This window comes from Dreissena polymorpha, chromosome 4 (genome assembly GCF_020536995.1).
Source record: "Dreissena polymorpha isolate Duluth1 chromosome 4, UMN_Dpol_1.0, whole genome shotgun sequence".
NCBI lineage: Eukaryota > Metazoa > Mollusca > Bivalvia > Myida > Dreissenidae > Dreissena > Dreissena polymorpha.
Genome location: NC_068358.1, coordinates 116,469,872 through 116,488,555, shown reverse-complemented (window position 1 = coordinate 116,488,555; position 18,684 = coordinate 116,469,872). Strand labels below are relative to the sequence as shown.

General features: G+C 35.2%; 1 protein-coding gene across 1 annotated transcript; it reads left to right on the top strand.

Annotated features, from left to right (window-relative positions):
* Positions 1–138: 138 nt before the first annotated feature.
* LOC127879432 (autophagy-related protein 101-like) lies at positions 139–18,588 on the top strand. Its single transcript, XM_052426262.1, has 8 exons — positions 139–352; positions 8,956–8,992; positions 9,338–9,378; positions 9,993–10,076; positions 11,230–11,331; positions 12,174–12,288; positions 12,760–12,926; positions 16,761–18,588. Exons 1-8 carry the CDS (start codon positions 323–325, stop codon positions 16,842–16,844), a joined length of 660 nt encoding a protein of 219 aa, XP_052282222.1. The 5' UTR covers positions 139–322; the 3' UTR covers positions 16,845–18,588.
* The last annotated feature ends 96 nt before the right edge of the window (positions 18,589–18,684 follow it).

Genomic DNA, 18,684 nt, shown 5'->3' with positions numbered 1-18,684 from the left:
TTATAAGATTTACAGGGCATACTTTGTTTTTTTTAAAACTCATGTTACCTTTGTTTTCTGTGACAAAACAATTTTATGTTTATATGCGATTGTAAAATATGTATAAGACTTTAATGAGTAATAGTTTTTACGACTAACAAATACGTTTTACGTATAAAAATAGAAAAGTCGATCAGCTGAGACTCAACAGTGACAACAAAGAAACGTAATATCTAAATATTGCTAAAAAATTTACATAATAGCAAAGAGCGTTCTTGTATATGAGCTAAACGACATGTTGGTTATAAACATACGTGCACAAGAGACCTGAGGAAGAAAGATCATGAACGCAAGATCTCATGTCTTTGAACTGGTTAGTAAAAATTCATGAATTTACTTGATGATTTGTGTTTCCCAACATACCTAAACAATGTCAATAAACAATGAGTCACTATTGAAAACATAAAATATGAATTGTTTGGTAATTGCGGGCCCTGTTGGTTCAATTTGTATGACAAATTAAGATTACAACCGTACTTTAAGGGTAAAACAAATACAGTCGCGCTAGGAGTTCGGAATCAGTTACAATATTTTCAGCATCTACAATTATAATAAAAAGTTTTACCAAGCAAACTATGTTTTTAGAATGTCACATGTTTAACGATTTAGACTTCAGAATTCATTTCATGTCTGCTATTGTAGAATTAGAATTAATCAATACCCGCGAATCCCGGAAAATATGGACAATCGCTCCTACGCTAAATTTGACAGGGCGGACAGTCGCTCCTACGATGTTTTGGCAGGGCGGACAGTTGCTCCTATGATGTTTTGACAGGGGGGACAGTCGCTTCTACATTATTTTGCCAACCCGGACAATCATTCCTTCATTCTTTTGTACACCCGGATAGTCGCTCCTACACAATTTGACTCCACTGCAAAACGCAGTATAGGCCGATCAAAGGCTAACACCTATAATTAACAGACAATTAAATTTGCCAACTTGTTTACAGTAAGCCGATTCAACATGGGATATTCGTTCCTACATTACATTTATTGGAATAAGTGACATTTTGCGAATGGAATAAACATAAAAACCGCATAGATGAAATGTTGTTCATTTATAAACATATATACACACAAAATACGCAAACGAAAGCACATGCAAAGGAAAAGAAACACATATGTACATTTAAAAACACACTCGATTTTTACGAGTCAGTTATCTTTATTCGTAACACATCATAGTGGCCAATACGAATTCCAGGGTTGGCATATTGACCGGTCAATTGAGTATTGACCGGGCCGGCGGTCAATACCCGGTTAAAACCGGTCAATACTGGTCATTACTGGTCATTTCTGGTCAATACTGGTCGATTGAAAATTGTAGCATTTTAACATCACAAAGGAGCTATTTTTATTAAATCAATAATTATTCTGTAATTGATAAACTTTTTTTAAGTTATTTATTGTAAAAAAAATCTTTAAATCTGTAAAAATTACTCCTTTATTATTTATGGAAACGGCCTAAAATACATAAAGACTAAGGCAATATCTTTATCTCAGTGTATCACATCTGTTACTGAAGACTGAAGTATTCTTACTATTGTAGTTACCATAGTATTTCACTTATCTATCACTCACACAAAAGGAGATTACTTGCTATTAATTAAATAGTTATTTCTAACTTGTCTCCTTCTGCATTAAGAAGGTTTTTTCCTTTCATATTTAAAAGTTCAATTGGTATTCAAATGAATAAGCAATCAAAGTTCTTGATTTTTACAACACATAATGTTTTCCGATTGTGGATCTACTCAAGACTCTTCTTTTCAATTATTTTTTCTTTTAATAATTATTTTTTATTATGTTTTTTATTTTTATATCAATGGAAAATTAAAGATTTTTTGACTATTTTGTTTAAAATAGATTTAAAGAAATCTATGCAAGAATACATGACAGGTAAGGGTTGTGTCAAAAAGGTGCCATTTAAGGCCCTATTATCAGTTTTGGGTTCCCAAACCTGTATAGGTGAGAAGACTGTGAGAAGACTGTGGGGACAGTGGGGCATGAGGAATAACTCGTACACAGTAATTGACAGGTTCTTGTTGAATCAAGCACAGAATTATCTGAGCATCATAATTCATTAGAATTGAAAAAAAGTTCAATCAACCAGAAAAATCAAATTGACCAACTTTGACTTATTTGCAAAATTTTGAGAGATTGGCCTACAAATTTCATGAACAGGTATAAAATAGTGGGTATTCATAGCTTAAGACATTATAAGCAACATGTCTGTTTAATTTATATTATCAATATTGTTTAATAAGGCATGGAATATTAATCAAAATTGGGGGTAATGTTCAATCGACCAGTATTGACCAGTAATGACCACTTAGGAAGTATTGACAGGGTCGGTTCTAACAGGTAAAAACCGCTGGTTAAAACCGGGGTTGGTCGATTGGTGCCAGCCCTGACGAATTCGGTGCCCAACACTCTGCAGGAACTCCACCATCGACATGGTTTCAGCCACATACATTTGTTTCTGGCAGATTCGGTAGCAACATTCAAAAAGTGTTAATAATACGCAAACAACCTTTTCCAGTACGATCTTTCAATAAATAACATTTAATCAATAATTGCTATATCAACAATGGTAGTATCAATCAACACCTATGATGTGCGAACCGTGCATAAAGATTACATACTTGCGTCTGTTATGAGCGAACCCTTGCAGGAATCGGAAACGACTTTTACTGCATACCCATCGTATAGTAGACTTTGACGTGTGCTTCTTTGAATACCGGTACGAGTGACTGTCTAAGCATAGCACAGACTGACTGCGTTTGTTCATTAGAAGTTCCATGTTGGAAGTGAATTTGAAGGTGTGTGACACAATAAATATATACACATTATTTTAACAGTTTGCTTACTTACATTTAAAGAATCCACAAACTGTAACATAGTTTCTTAATAAGTAAATTCATTAATTAAAATCACATTGATCGGCTCATGTTGAATTGGCTTAGTTTTAACAAGTCGGTAATTTTAATTATCGGTTAATTATAAGTGTTAGCCTTTGATAGGTGTATACTACATGTTGCCGTGGAGTCAAAATAATGTAGGAGCGACTGTCCGGGTTGACAAATAATGTAGGAGCGATTGTCCGGGTTGACAAATAATATAGGAGCGACTGTCCGCCCTGTCAAAACATCGTAGGAGCGACTGTCCGCCCTGTCAAAACAGCGTAGGAGCGACTGTCCGCCCTGTCAAATTTAGCGTAGGAGCAATTGTCAGTGGAGCGGAGCGATTGTCCGGAAACCAATACCCGCCCATCTGAATGGGAATTTCAAACCATTTAAGGGTATTCTGATTCATGTGACTGATTGGCCAATTGTTTGCCAGATGCATTCGGTCTGCAGGTCAGGGACTGTCTTAAAAGATATTTTGACTGTCAAACAACTGTCAAACGGCAGTTCACTTGATTGCTGTTGTGCATCAAAGTGATGAAACAAGCAATAGAAACAACAATTTCAATGTTTTAAATTTAATCTCAACAACAAAAATATGAGAACTAATCAATCGCAGATCATTTGAGTTAAAAGCTCAACAAAAATTATTCAAACAATTACATGAAGAAAAACAAATCATCATATATAAACAAATTTACAATTAGACTGACTAGTTTAATATTTTTAATTAAATAAGACCCTGCATTTATGAACATTTCTCCAAACAAACCATTTAATGTAATATCAATCTTTACAAATAATCTGGTTTGTTTGAAATTTAATAAAGTGAAGTTATGACCAGAATAAGAAAAAGATACTCCAACACAAATTTCATTGAAGCAAAATGAGGCGAATAAGATTGTAAAATTGAGACCACTAACCAAATTCATCACAGCTAAAGCATTTCACATAAAACATGTACAAGAAAACATTTGCAAAGTATTTTTGTGACTTCAAACAGAGCTCTTCGTAGGTTGTTCTGTTGTCCAGGGGACTTTCTGGAGTACTTGATTTTTGCCCTCTTTGCTGCGGCCTGGGTGGGACTTTCTTTTTCTTGGGTCCCATTTCTGCAATAGACATGCAAGAATTTTAAACAGACAACAATTAATAAATAAGTATGTTTAATTGTTCAGCATATGGAGTTTCAAGCCTATATCACTTATAGTTTTCAAATAATGCACAGGAAAAAATAAACAAGTATAAAATGTACAAAATGTACTAAAAATATGTAATAAAGAACTACATTGTATTAAAGGATCTTTTGCATTGCACTCATTCTCAATAATATTTTTCAGCATATGAAGTTTAAATTAAATATCAATAAATATATTACAATTAATAACAAGTATAAGGCATCATAGATTTCACCACGGATGGATGGACTGACAGGAGTGAATCTTAATACCCTTCACCATTCTTTCAATGTGAGGGGCATATCAAGAAAATGTATTGTGTAAAATCACAAATGACAGGCATTTGAAACTTTAAAAAAAGCACAATGTTTTTGAGATGCCCCCTGAAATATGATTAGTAACTTTCCAAGCGACCTCATTTCGGTTTCGGAGTAATTTCCTTCTTGCTATTAATGATTGATGATAAGCTGCATTTGTTGTTTAAAAAAAAACACATGCATAACACATCATTTGAATGACAAAAAAACTGGTAATATTAACCCAAGAAATAAGTAGGAATTGTTGTTGATGTTCAAGCCCAAAACATGAGGTAACCTGTGTTATTGTAATAATACAAACCTGCTACTTCTTTTTTAATGGCGATTCTGCTGTCGGATTTATGTTTTATTGCCTACCGAAAGTTAAGAATGCTTGAAATAAAACCCTAAAAAATCATTTTGAAACAAAATTTTACAAATAGCAATCACAAAGACTGATACTTTGCCTAAAACAAAATGATGGTTTGGAACTACTCTTGATTCGGAACCCCTTGCATGACTGTATAAATGTGTTATTATTATGTTAAGAAAAGGTATAGTGAAAGATTGAGTTGAAATTAATAGAAAAAACTTCTATTCACTAATCACATAATTTTCTGATGAAACAGTTTCATTAGATGTTAAAGAATATGGTCTCATGGATTGCATGATGATGCATGTCATCTACAAAACATACCAATTTCCATTTGTCGCTGTGCTTCCGTAATTTTTATCCAATGATACCTGTAGGATACCTGTAAGATGGCTTTCAAGCTTATAAAGACAGAGTTCGTTTGTATACGCCCGTTTTCAAATCGGGACGTATAATAAGATCATCCGCGACCGGGGAGGGGGGGGGGGGGAGCGGCGGCGGCCACAGCAGTGTCTGCTCTCTAATTCAAATAGCTTTCATCCGATCTTCACCAAATTTGATCAGAAGTTGTGTCTTAAGGATATCTAGGTCATGTTTAAATATGGGTCATGCGGACTCATGCCGGGTCAAAAACGTGGTCACGATGTGTCACTTAGTGCATTTCAAGCATTTAGCATGGTGTCTGCACTCTAATTGAAGTGGTTTTCATCCGATCTTCAGATTTCACCAAATTCGGTCACAAGTTGTGTCTAAATGATATGTAGGTCAAGTTTAAATATGGGTCATGCCGGGTCAAAAACTAGGTCACAAGGTCACTAAGTGCATTTCAAGCATTTAGCATGGTGTCCTCTCTGTAATTGAAGTAGTTTTCATCCGATCTTTACCAAATTTGGTGGGAAGTTGTGTCTAGATGATATATTGGCAAGTTCAAATATGGGTCATGCCAGGTCAAAAAAAAGGTCACAGGGTCACTTAGTGCTTTTAAAACAATCAACATTGTGCCCTTTACCCTAGTTATGTACTTGTTGCTTAATTTACAAAAATATATCACTTTGCCTCTCAAATGGTTAGTTATGACATAAAAATATATCATTTTGCCACTCAAATGGTTATGTGTTGCTTAAATTTAAAAAATGTATCATTTTGCCACTCAAATGGTAAAGTTATTAAAGTTGTCCAAAATCTTCAAATGGGCGTATCTTGTGACAGGTTGGCACTCTTGTTAACCCTCCATCATGCCAATCCATCTTATATTACATCTTTCGATGGGGTCCGCATGTTATATTGTTACATGTAGGTGTGGTGACTGATTATGTATGTATTTAGTATAGTTAACTGTCAAGATACATGTACTCAACATAATTTTTCATTTAGTACTCATACAACTTATTTCCTTGCTAGTGGTTATCCAAGTGTTCTTTTAAACTAGTCAAGGTTTCTGCATCCAAAACATGTTGGGTTAAACTACTCCATACATGTATAACTCTGCTGAAGAATTGATTCATTGTTAATGAAGAGTGCACATCTTGGTTTTTCAAGTTTCAAGAGCGTCCTCTTTTCATGAATTTTGCATTAGTAAAACAAATTGTAACAGGCAATTGTCAAAACCCATCACAAGCCTAAATGTCTGGATCATATTCCCTTGAAGTCTTCTGTGTGCTAGAGTTGGTAGTTTTATACCTTCTATTAATTAAGTCTGGTATGACAGATCCCTTAAGGGTTGAACAAGTTTTGGAGCCCTCATTTGGACCCTTTCAATGATCTCAATATTCTTACAAAGGTATGGGTGCCAAACTTCATTAGCAAATTCCAGGTGTCCTCACCAATGCAATGTAAAGTCTCAGGAAGGAGTATTTATCAAGATAAACAAAAGACCCTTTCATAAGTGTTAGCATACTGTTGACTCATTTACCTTTTCATTTGTTTTGACTGAATTTAAGGTTTCTAGTGAAGGTAACTCAAAGATCTGTTTCTTCTACAGATACATTTACAGATTAATTATTATTACTGTTATTTACAAATGTACTGTAGTAACATATATACCTATGAATTGTGTTGTTTAGCATATTGAGTCCTAATTGATTATTATGGTCTTTCTATAAGGAAAACATATACACATTGATTGTACATACAATATTCTTTTAAGAGCAGTATTTTAAAATGTGATTAATGTAGTGTTCACATGTATATACACATATTTGCATTTTAAGTCTGTCAAAATTAAGTTTGATCATGCAAGTTTTGACATGTTGTCAGATGAAATGTCAGACACATGCAGCTTTGGCAGGTCTGCAGTGTGTGAGCTGGTTCAGTGCCCTGAATACACATTTAACCCTTTCCCACTCAGAAGCAAAGTTAAAATGGCAAACAGCATAAAACCAGAACAGCCTGCAAAATTTAATCAGGTTTTATGCTGTTTGCTGCTCATCTGTATCTAAGGGTTGGAAATGAAGCTTTCAAAACTTGAATCTAGTAAGACAGGTCGTTAATTAAATATAACCTCCCAAGGGACTACCCATACGTCATAATACGTATCTTTGTGGTAAAGGTTTAAAAAGAGTAGGGCTTTAATTAACTTTTGCACAAGAAAACTGAACTTCCTTACCTCTAGTTTCGGAAGTACAGCACATTTTAACCATTTTGCGAGACTAATATAATTATGAATATTGCATTTCTTACAGCATTTATTACTACTCTTATTGCTGTATTTTTTTGCACATGTTGGTCGGTCCGTTGGTCGGTCGGTAGGTCCATCCACCAGATGGTTTCCGGATGATAACTCAAGAACGCTTAGGCCTAGGATCATAAAACTTCATAGGTACATTGATCATGACTGGCAGATGACCCCTATTGATTTTCAGGTCACTAAGTCAAAGGTCAAGGTCACGGTGACCCGAAATAGTAAAATGGTTTCCGGATGATACCTCAAGAATGCTTAGGCCTAGGATCATGAAACTTCATATGTACATTGATCATGACTCGCAGATGACCCCTATTGATTTTAAGGTCACTAGGTCAAAGGTTACGGTGACCCGAAATAGTAAAATGGTTTCTGGATGATAACTCAAGAACGCTTATGCCTAGGATCATGAAACTTCATAGGTACATTGATCATGACTCGCAGATGACCCCTATTGATTTTCTGGTCACTAGGTCAAAGGTCAAGGTCACGGTGACTCAACTTAGAAAAATGGTTTCCGGATGATAACTCAAGAACGCTTAGGCCTAGGATCATGAAACTTCATAGGTACATTGATCATGACTGGCAGATGACCCCTATTGATTTTCAGGTCACTAAGTCAAAGGTCAAGGTCACGGTGACCCGAAATAGTAAAATGGTTTCCGGATGATAACTCAAGAATGCTTAGGCCTAGGATCATAAAACTTCATATGTACATTGATCATGACTCGCAGATGACCCCTATTGATTTTAAGGTCACTAGGTCAAAGGTTACGGTGACCCGAAATAGTAAAATGGTTTCTGGATGATAACTCAAGAACGCTTATGCCTAGGATCATGAAATTTCATAGGTACATTGATCATGACTCGCAGATGACCCCTATTGATTTTCTGGTCACTAGGTCAAAGGTCAAGGTCACGGTGACTCAACTTAGAAAAATGGTTTCCGGATGATTACTCAAGAACCCTTACGCCTAGGATCATGAAACTTCATAGGTACATTGATCATGACTGGCAGATGACCCCTATTGACTTTCAGGTCACTAGGTCAAAGGTCAAGGTCACGGTGACTTGACACAGTAAAATGGTTTCCGGATGATAACTCAAGAAAGCTTATTCCTAGGATCATGAAACTTCATAGGTACATTGATCATGACTCGCAGATGACACCTATTGATTTTCAGGTCACTAGGATAAAGGTCAAGGTCACAGTGCCAAAAAATGTATTCACACAATGGCTGCCACTAAAACTGACAGCCCATATGGGGGGCATGCATGTTTTACAAACAGCCCTTGTTATCTATTATTTGTGTACAATTTTGTCATGATTGAAGGCAAACAGTGTAAAAAAGGTGTTGTTGAATAGTTATTTGTGAGAATTTATTTGCTTTTTATTAATTGATATCCAGTGTTGAAGACATTAATAAAAAGTTAATGTTAATCAATATAAATTTGTTTATCTTATCAAATATTCTCCTTCTCATTTCAGTCTGTTGAAAACCGACAAGTAGAAGAAGTTGTTAGCAGTAAGTATTGAAACCAAAATACGCAGGAAATGTTTTGATATTAACATGTGCTATTTTTGTAATATCTTTCGTGTTATGATTATTTATTGCGAGCAAGTACATGTACATGTATTAAGAAGTGTTTTTCTTTAGACATCTGAACTTTTAAGAGAAAAATATATCAAACATTTTATTTTTTCCCACCTCAGAAAAATTGCTTGTTTTTGGTTGTATTTGTTTTTAAAATCATTTGAACTATTTTGTTAAATTTAAATATTGTGATAAATGAATATAAACTCAATATCTATTGAGTGCACCAAGCTCATAAATGCTGATATCATTGAAATATTGTACTTATTCATTCAGGTATCTTCCATACACTACTTCTTCATCGCGCATATGGAAAGGTATGCATGCCAATGAAATCAGGAAAACATTAGTTGAGCTGTGCTCTGGGAAAACGGGGTTTAATGCATATGTATGAAGTATCATTCCAGATAAGCTTGTGCAGTATGCACAGGCTAATCAGGGACCATCCTCTCCTAATTTATTCAGTTTTTAGAAGTATCTTCTTAGAGAAAATCCAGTTTAGGCAGAAAGAGTCCTCCATGATTAGCAAGTGCAGACTATTAATCTGGGACACAGCTCTACACTCATGCATTAAACCCTGTTTTACCATAGCAAGAATTAAACATTATTTCTTGCTGTTTTCTGGCTTTACCATCTATTTTTCTCACCGATGCAAATTGCTAAAATGATATTTTAATAATCTGTTAATGTTATTTCAAATTTTGATCACATTTCTTATCACGCAAATCACAAAATGTCATTTGTTGAAGAATCCAATAGCTATTTAAAGCATTACGTAATACATTTTCTGTTTAAAATCCTTGTGGTATTTTCAGTACAAAATGTATTACATGTGTATTGTGCATTCATTTGTCAATTTTCTGTGTGTAATTCATTGAACTACCTGTCAATCATCATTCATGTTGCCTTAACTACATGTATACACTTCCAGTTCCACTATCAACAAGAGGGAACCTATCAAGTTGGAACACTGGGCTTTGTAGATGAGGACTGTGATTTCATTGACTTCACATACGTAAGTACAGCCCCTCAGGGCTACTACTCATGCATTTGAGCTGCGATCTGTAAAAACAGTGCTTAATGCCCGTGTGGAAAGTGTCTCCTCAGATTAGACATGCAGTTGGCAAGGCTTATCAGGGATGACGCTTTACGCCTTAACTGGATTTCCAGTTTGATGAGACTTCCTTTATACAAAAAAATCCATAAAAGCGGTACGTGTTGTCCCTGATTAGCCTGTGTGGACTGCACACATGTATTAAACCTTGTTTTCGCTGAGCAAGGCTCATTTTATGTGCATTGTCCTAAGTGTATTCCACATAGATAGATATAGTGTGTCTTGTTCTGAGAAAATTGGGCTTGATGCATGTGCGTAAAGTGTCGTCCCAGATTAGCCTGTGCAGTCCGCACAGGCTAATCAGGGACGACACTTTACGCTTTTATGGTATTTTTAGTTTCAAGGAAGTCCCTCCTTGCTGAAAATCAAGTTTAGGCGGAAAGTGTCGTCCCTGATTAGCCTGTGCGAAATGCACAGGCTAATCTGGGATGACACTTTACGCACATGCATTATGTCCAGTTTTCTCAGAACGCGGCTCATAGTTTATTTGGTAATATGGTATTGTGTTGTAGTTATAAAATCATGCCTATATTCTGTAATCAAGGTTGCAATAGTGTAGTGGATATTGTAAGGCTATATTCTGTAATTAAGGTTGCAATAGTGTAGTGGATATTGTAAGGCTATATTCTGTAATCAAGGTTGCAATAGTGTAGTGGATATTGTAAGGCTATATTCTGTAATTAAGGTTGCAATAGTGTAGTGTATATTGTAAGGTTCCCATTTATTAGGTTGGTGGTTCTGCACATGGAGCTTTCAAAGGTCTTTCCAAAGCCACCAAGCACTAGTTTTGTCCCAGGAAACAGATTTAAGAGTGTTTTAATATGTTGTTAATCTTTAATTCTGTATAGCTAAAAAAAGTTTTAAATGAAAGACTAAATAAACGTTCATTCTTCCAATGGATATAATCCGATTCAGAAACGAGGATAAGGTATAATTTGTACAAAAATGAATGATGATTGATAAAGAATTATATAGAATTTTGAAAATCAGCCTATGTTTTATATTTGAAGTTTTTTGTACTAACATATCATTATTAACAACTTTTCCCCTGTAGGTGCGAGTGGCCTCGGAAGAACTTACGAACAATATGAGAAGGGAGATAACCACGTTCAAAGACTCACTGCACAGTGCTGCCAGCGCATCTGAGTCAGGACAGGTAGGAACACAAACTGGCATGCAATAATGCACATGGAGACTTTTTAACCCAACACTTTTCAAACTTGAATCTCTCAGTTATAAGTAAAGATTTTGATTTAAAATTTTACATGTGATAATTAGATTACATTCTGTGGAAGCTCACTATAAAATTCATCCGTGACAAACTGACTCGTTAGCCCATGGGGTAGGTATGATTCAATCTGTTTGCATGTGGAAATGGTGAAATTTCGGAATGAGTGATTAGCCTGCATTGTGACAACTGCAAACTGGTAGATTCGCTCATAAATGTTCATTAGAGCCATATTTTAAATAATTTTTGGTAGAAGAACTCATCTAAAATGATGAAACTGTAATTAAAATTATAATCTGATCGTGTGTCACCATTTCCATGAGCAAAAAGATGAAACCATACCTACTCCATGTTCTTAAGTGACCAATGTTGATTGGACAGGTCATTGGATGGGTTGACTTCAAGAACTTTATTGACTTATTCAAATAGAAATATCATTTTAATTTTTATGCCAGTGTTTTTATCCAAAACTCCAAGCTGTTGAGACGGTGTTTTTTTTTCACATTTTTTAAATGAAACACATTTTTATGCATATGTATAAGTATGTGATAGTTTAATAACTTTCTTTTAAGTTTTATACCATTTTGACACCTGGAAACTGTACCTGGACTAGTGGACCGGATACTGGTACATGCCACATAATACAATTACCCACTTAGGAAAAGCACTGAATTCCTCAACAAATGAGATAATTATACAAACTTTAAGACCACAATTTTTGTTGAAATCTAAATTTGTTTCTGTTATGCTATTTGTTCATTGTTTGGCAGATATCGCTGGAGTTTTTCCAACGTAAGAGAGCGAGATGGCCCTTCCAACCCGAGTGTATACCATGGGAGGTGTGGAATGTGAAACTGAATGTGATCTCTCTCAACAATGAACATGGTGAGTCAAACAGTTACACATCTGGGACAAGTTGTAAAATCGAGCAGATGTGGTGTGCAATTTCAAGTTAATAAGAGCTACAGCCATATTTCTAAGACATAAGTATTGGATATTTCTCTACAAATTTATCACTGTCCAAAATTAGAACAAACTACTTATCAGTTGGAGCCTTTATAGCAAAGTCTACTGTAGTATGCCTGTATCTGTGACAAGTAAAATCGGACAGATTTGGTTGGCCATCTCAAGTTACCGGTAATGATAGCTTTAGCCATATTTCTAAGACATATGGATTTGTTATTTCATTCCAAATTAATCATTGTCTACAATAAGCAAACACTACTTATCATTTATAGCCTTTATTGTTTATACCTGTATAGAGAGACTCTTAGCAAATTTGTCTCCGAACTTTCAAAATGGTTGATGTAACCAACAATTAAAAAGTAAATACAAGTTATGTTATTATCTTTACAGACCGACAAATCTTTAGAGAACAGGTCGGAGAGACAATGACGGAGAAGGTGCTGTACATAGCTGAGGTGATGAATAGGCACGAGTACTTACCCAAGATGCCGAACCAGTCAGAGGTTGATCTCATATTCGACACATCTTACGTCGATGTCCAGCCATATTTACACAGGGTACGTGACCTATCATAGTAATTGTTGGAGTTTATGCGGGTTTTTTTATGCTCCCCGAAATATTTTGGTGGAGCATATAGTTGCCAGTTTGTAGTTCTGTCCTTCCGTCACACTTTTGTTTCTCATAGCACCTTCAATACTTTACCGATCTCTTTCAAATTTGACATGTAGGTACCTTGCATGGACCTCTACCTTTCGATGAGGTTTGATTCACTGGGGTCAAGGTCACCGAGGCTAATAATAGATTTTTCTGTCACACTTTTGTTACAGTTTCTCATACCTCCTTCAATACTTTACCGATCTCTTTCATATTTGGCATGAAGGTACCTTGCATAGACTTCTACCTTTTGATGAGGTTTGAATTCACTGGGGTCAAGGTCACGGAGGCTTATAATAGATTTTTCCGTCACACTTTTGTTACAGTTTCTCATAGCACCTTCAATACTTTACGGAATTCTTTCATATTTGGCATGTAGCTACCTTGCATAGACTTCTACTTTTTGATGAGGTTTGAGGTCACTGGGGTCAAGGTCACTGAGGCTAATAATAGATTTTTCTGCCACACTTTTGTTACAGTTTCTCATAGCACCTTCAATACTTTACCGATCTCTTTCATATTTGGCATGTAGGTACCTTGCATGGACCTATACCTTTTGATGAGGTTTGAGGTCACTGGGGTCAAGGTCACTGAGGCTAATAATAGATTTTTCCGTCACGCTTTTGTTACAGTTTCTCATAGCACCTTCAATACTTTACCGATCTCTTTCATATTTGGCATGTAGGTACCTTGCATTGACCTCTACCTTTTGATGAGGTTTGAGGTCACTGGGGTCAAGATCACTGAGGCTAATAATAGATTTTTCCATCACACTTTTGTTACAGTTTCTCATAGCACCTTCAATACTTTACCGATCTCTTTCATATTTGGCATGTAGGTACCTGGCATGAACCTCTACCTTTTAATGAGGTTTGAGGTCACTGGGGTCAAGGTCACTTAGGCTAATCATAGATTTCTCCGTCACGCTTTTGTTACAGTTTCTCATAGCACCTTCAATACTTTACCGATCACTTTCATATTTGGTATGTATGTACCTTGCATGGACCTCTACCTTTTGATGAGGTTTGAGGTCACTGGGCTCAAGGTCACCGATGCTATTAATATATTTTCTGTCACGCTTTTGTAACAGTTTCTCATAGCACCTTCAATACTTTACCGATCTCTTTCATATTTGGCATGTAGGTTGTTTGCATGGGCCTTTACCTTTTGATGAGGTTTGAGGTCACTGGGGTCAAGGTTACCGAGGCTAATAAAATATTTTTTAGGTGGTTATTAACACATAAACTGACAAAGCGCATCATCGGGGAGCATCCATCAGTTTCACTGATATTCTTGTTTAAATTGATATCGGTTATTGTTATTTGATATGCATTTTATTTACCAGGTTTTCAACCAAGTTGAAAATCTTTATTATAACATAAGCATATGCCTGGCTAAGATGGCGTCATCAAACAGTTGCTTTCCATTAAATTACTTAAGTTTGCATAAACTAGTAGTGATAGAACTTTGGATTTAGAAATATTGCATGGATATCTTGCTTGTGAACATTTGGTTTTCTGGTAAATATCAACACATTGTGTGTACTACCCAAAAAGGGAAAATGCTTTCGGTCAATATCTTGAGTTTGGATGGAGACTTTGCTCTGAATAATATTTGTGTGTCTTAAATGAATACCTAGCTTCAGAATGCATTTCGGACCAGTCATGTTAAGGTCACTGTTGTTACCGATGTTTTCCGGTCAGAAACATAAGTTCACATAGATCAAACTTGATGAAACTAAGCTTGCTTGGGTGCCTATCTTGGAATTGACTTTAGGATTTGTCAGGTTAAAGTCAAGGTAACTTAAATTTGACTAGACCAATCTTGATGCAACTTAGGATATAACAAGCTTACATTGGGTACTGGCTCGGCTTTGTAATTCAAGGTTGTCAGGTGAAGGTTAAAGTAACTATAAATAAAAAAGTTTACACTCAATAACGTAACTTTGGATCAAGGTGTTACACTGAAATGTTATCAGTTGGTAGCTTACATGCAGGCCTATTGCTTTTGGAGCTAGTTGGGTCAATATCAAGGTCTCTGTTATTTACAATAGAAAATGGTTTCTGGTTTATAGTTTTGATGAAGTTATTACTCTTAAATGTTTTAGTTAGGTTGTTTAAATTAAATGCAGCCTTAGCATTGGATTTCTTTGAGGCTAGTTGAATAAAGCTCAAGGTTGCTGTGACTTAAAACGTTTCTGCACAGTTTGATTGTGGTATTGTGGTTAAAAGTTGTTTGTACATAGCTAACATTTAAAGGTAGCTTGTGATTCCATACAAAACAAGTTTATGTAAGAATGATGTCACTGTTTTAAAAAACAGTATCCTCTCAATAGCATGAATTTTGATGGTTTTATTGTTTGGAAATTATCTATGCTGGTAGCTTACGCACCCTTTTCTTGGATTGTAAAGGATTTTATTATAAAAACCTTGTAACCAAACATAAAGTTATGAAGCCATTGCTATGTTTTTCAAATACAGGCAATCAAGTGCCTTGAAAACCTAACATTCTGTGATTCACAATGCATGTTAATTGTGCAGGAGTTGTACTGTGCACATTGCTATACATTGTCTATGTATTGATATAGGTCAGCTACATTCTCCATGTATTTATATAGGTCAGCTACATTGTCTATGTATTGATATAGGTCAGCTACAATCTCCATGTATTTATATAGGTCAGCTACATTGTCTATGTATTGATATAGGTCAGCTACATTCTCCATGTATTTATATAGGTCAGCTACATTGTCTATGTATTGATAAAGGTCAGCTACATTCTCCATGTATTTATATAGGTCAGCTACATTGTCTATGTATTGATATAGGTCAGCTACATTGTCTATGTATTGATATAGGTCAGCTACATTGTCTATGTATTGATAAAGGTCAGCTACATTGTCTATGTATTGATATAGGTCAGCTACATTGTCTATGTATTGATATAGGTCAGCTACATTGTCTATGTATTGATATAGGTCAGCTACAGTACATTGTCTATGTATTGATATATGTCAGCTACAGTACATTGTCCATGTATTGATATAGGCCAGCTACATTGTATATGTATTGATATAGGTCAGCTACAGTACATTGTCTATGTATTGATATATGTCAGCGACAGTACATCGTCCATGTATTGATATAGGTCAGCTACATTGTCCATGTATTGATATAGGTCAGCTACATTGTCTATGTATTGATATAGGTCAGCTACAGTACATTGTCCATGTATTGATATAGGTCAGCTACATTGTCCATGTATTGAGATAGGTCAGCTGCATTCTCCATGTATTGATATAGGTCAGCTACATTGTCTATGTATTTATATAGGTCAGCTACAGTACATTGTCCATGTATTGATATAGGTCAGCTACATTGTCTATGTATTGATATAGGTCAGCTACAGTACATTCTCCATGTATTGATATAGGTCAGCTACATTTCATTCTCCATATATTGATATAGGTCAGCTACATTGTCCATGTATTGATATAGGTCAGCTACATTGTCTATGTATTGATATAGGTCAGCTACATTGTCTATGTATTTATATAGGTCAGCTACATTGTCTATGTATTGATAAAGGTCAGCTACATTGTCTATGTATTGATATAGGTCAGCTACATTCTCCATTTATTGATATAGGTCAGCTAGATTGTCTATGTATTGATATAGGTTGACTACATTGTCTATGTATTGATATAGGTCAGCTACATTGTCTTTGTATTGATATAGGTCAGCTACCAGATAAATGGGCCATCTTCCAGCTCTGTTTCCACGACGATGAGAAAGTTCCTCAAGGACACACTGGCGTTATGACGATAACTGGGTCCATTAGATAGGCCACTGAGGGATTAGAATACGAATCCTCCCTTCAAAGTCAGAGGGGATTATCAGCATTTGTACAAAGATGATTGATAGGCTAATCTGGCTTTTAGTGGAAGATATGTTCCTTGCTGTTTCTTACCGATTGAATCATGTTTAAATTAAATGTACTTATATTTTGTTTATACCAGATTGAGAGATTGAGAAGGCATTTAGTAAAGCTTATGTAATTAATGTGCTTAAATGGCTAAACTTTAAGGTTACTTATTGAGTTAAATATTTAATAACGTAGCATATAGGCATATAATTATCAATAAATCTAAATGCAGTGTATATAATTGAATGAATAACCAATAGCAATAGATCATTAACATTCTTATTTGATGTTTTGTACCAGTGATATGCATTCAGTACCCAGTGTTGTGAACATAGTCTTTTTCAATTTGATTTATTTGTGTTGTTGATATATGATTGACTTTTCCTTTGATATGAATTTAAACCTTGTAATTGTTTCATTCATCATTACATGTGTGAATGTAATGCACAACAAGTTTGGTATAATTAAATGTCAGTATGTTGAAGGATTGATTTTTGATTAATTGCATCACACTTTTATCAACATCTGGCTTGCTTTTTTATAAAGTGAAAAATTCAGATAATTGTTAATTTGTTAATTGTGACGTGAAATTAAGCCTTTTTCATTTGAGAAGTGTAAATTAACCAGCAGACATAAAGCTAGCATTTCACCTTTAACCTACAAATATGAGCAGTGTTCTGAAAAATAGGCTTTATGCATGTGCATAATGTGTCATCCCAAATTAGCCTGTTCAGCTTGCACTGGCTTATCAGGGAGAACACTCTCCCCCACACCGGAATTGCATGTAGAAGATACCTACTTTTAACATAAAATTAAATAACATTAAAAGTGTCGTCCCTGATAAGCCAGTTCAGATTTCACAGACTAATCAGGGACAACACTCTATACACATGCATTTAAGTCAATTTTCCCAGAAAGAGGCTCATTCACCCTATTGGTGCAAAAAGGTACCATGTACCTCCAAATCTATGTCACATGGTACCTTTTTGTTCCAAAGGATATACCCAGTAAGCCCATTATAAGTCAACTCAGTCCTCGATTGACAAGTACAAATATATACTTGCTAAGTTGAGAAGCAGCGATCATATTATCACTTCCGCATTTCCTCCTGTTAACAAAGGTGTATATACATGTACATTGAACACTGATCAGGTATTCATTGTTTGCATTGTTCAATGTCTCCATTATAATACATATATTCAGAGTATGAAAGCAAATGCTGACATCAAGTCTGAAACATTTAACACAATATTCATGTACCGGTATGTATAAGGTAGTGCTTTTTTATCATGATTTTATATGTCATATACTTTGAAATGTTGACCTTTATAGGCGGTTTGTGATACATAAAATTGTGGACATGCTTTTGTTGAGTATTAGGGTACGGGATTAAATGGTTATGTAGTTAACATATTTTGTTGCCTAGAATTGCTAACTTGATGTATTTCATGTTTTGTTGAATGGTATATAAGAAATTAATTTGCTTTTGTTATTAGATATACTTCACAATGAAGTCTTTCAAATGTATTGGTGTCTTTAAATTTTTTGTTAGAGTCATGGTGTAAATATTGAGAACGATATATATTATTGTGTATATTGCTGTTCATTTTAAAACCAATAAATACCACTTGTGCATCTTGATATCTTCGTGACTTTGTGTTATCTTAATCCATCAAGTGAACACCAACGATTTTGAGGTCTAGTAACTGACTGCAGTATGCTTGTGTCTGAAAACGT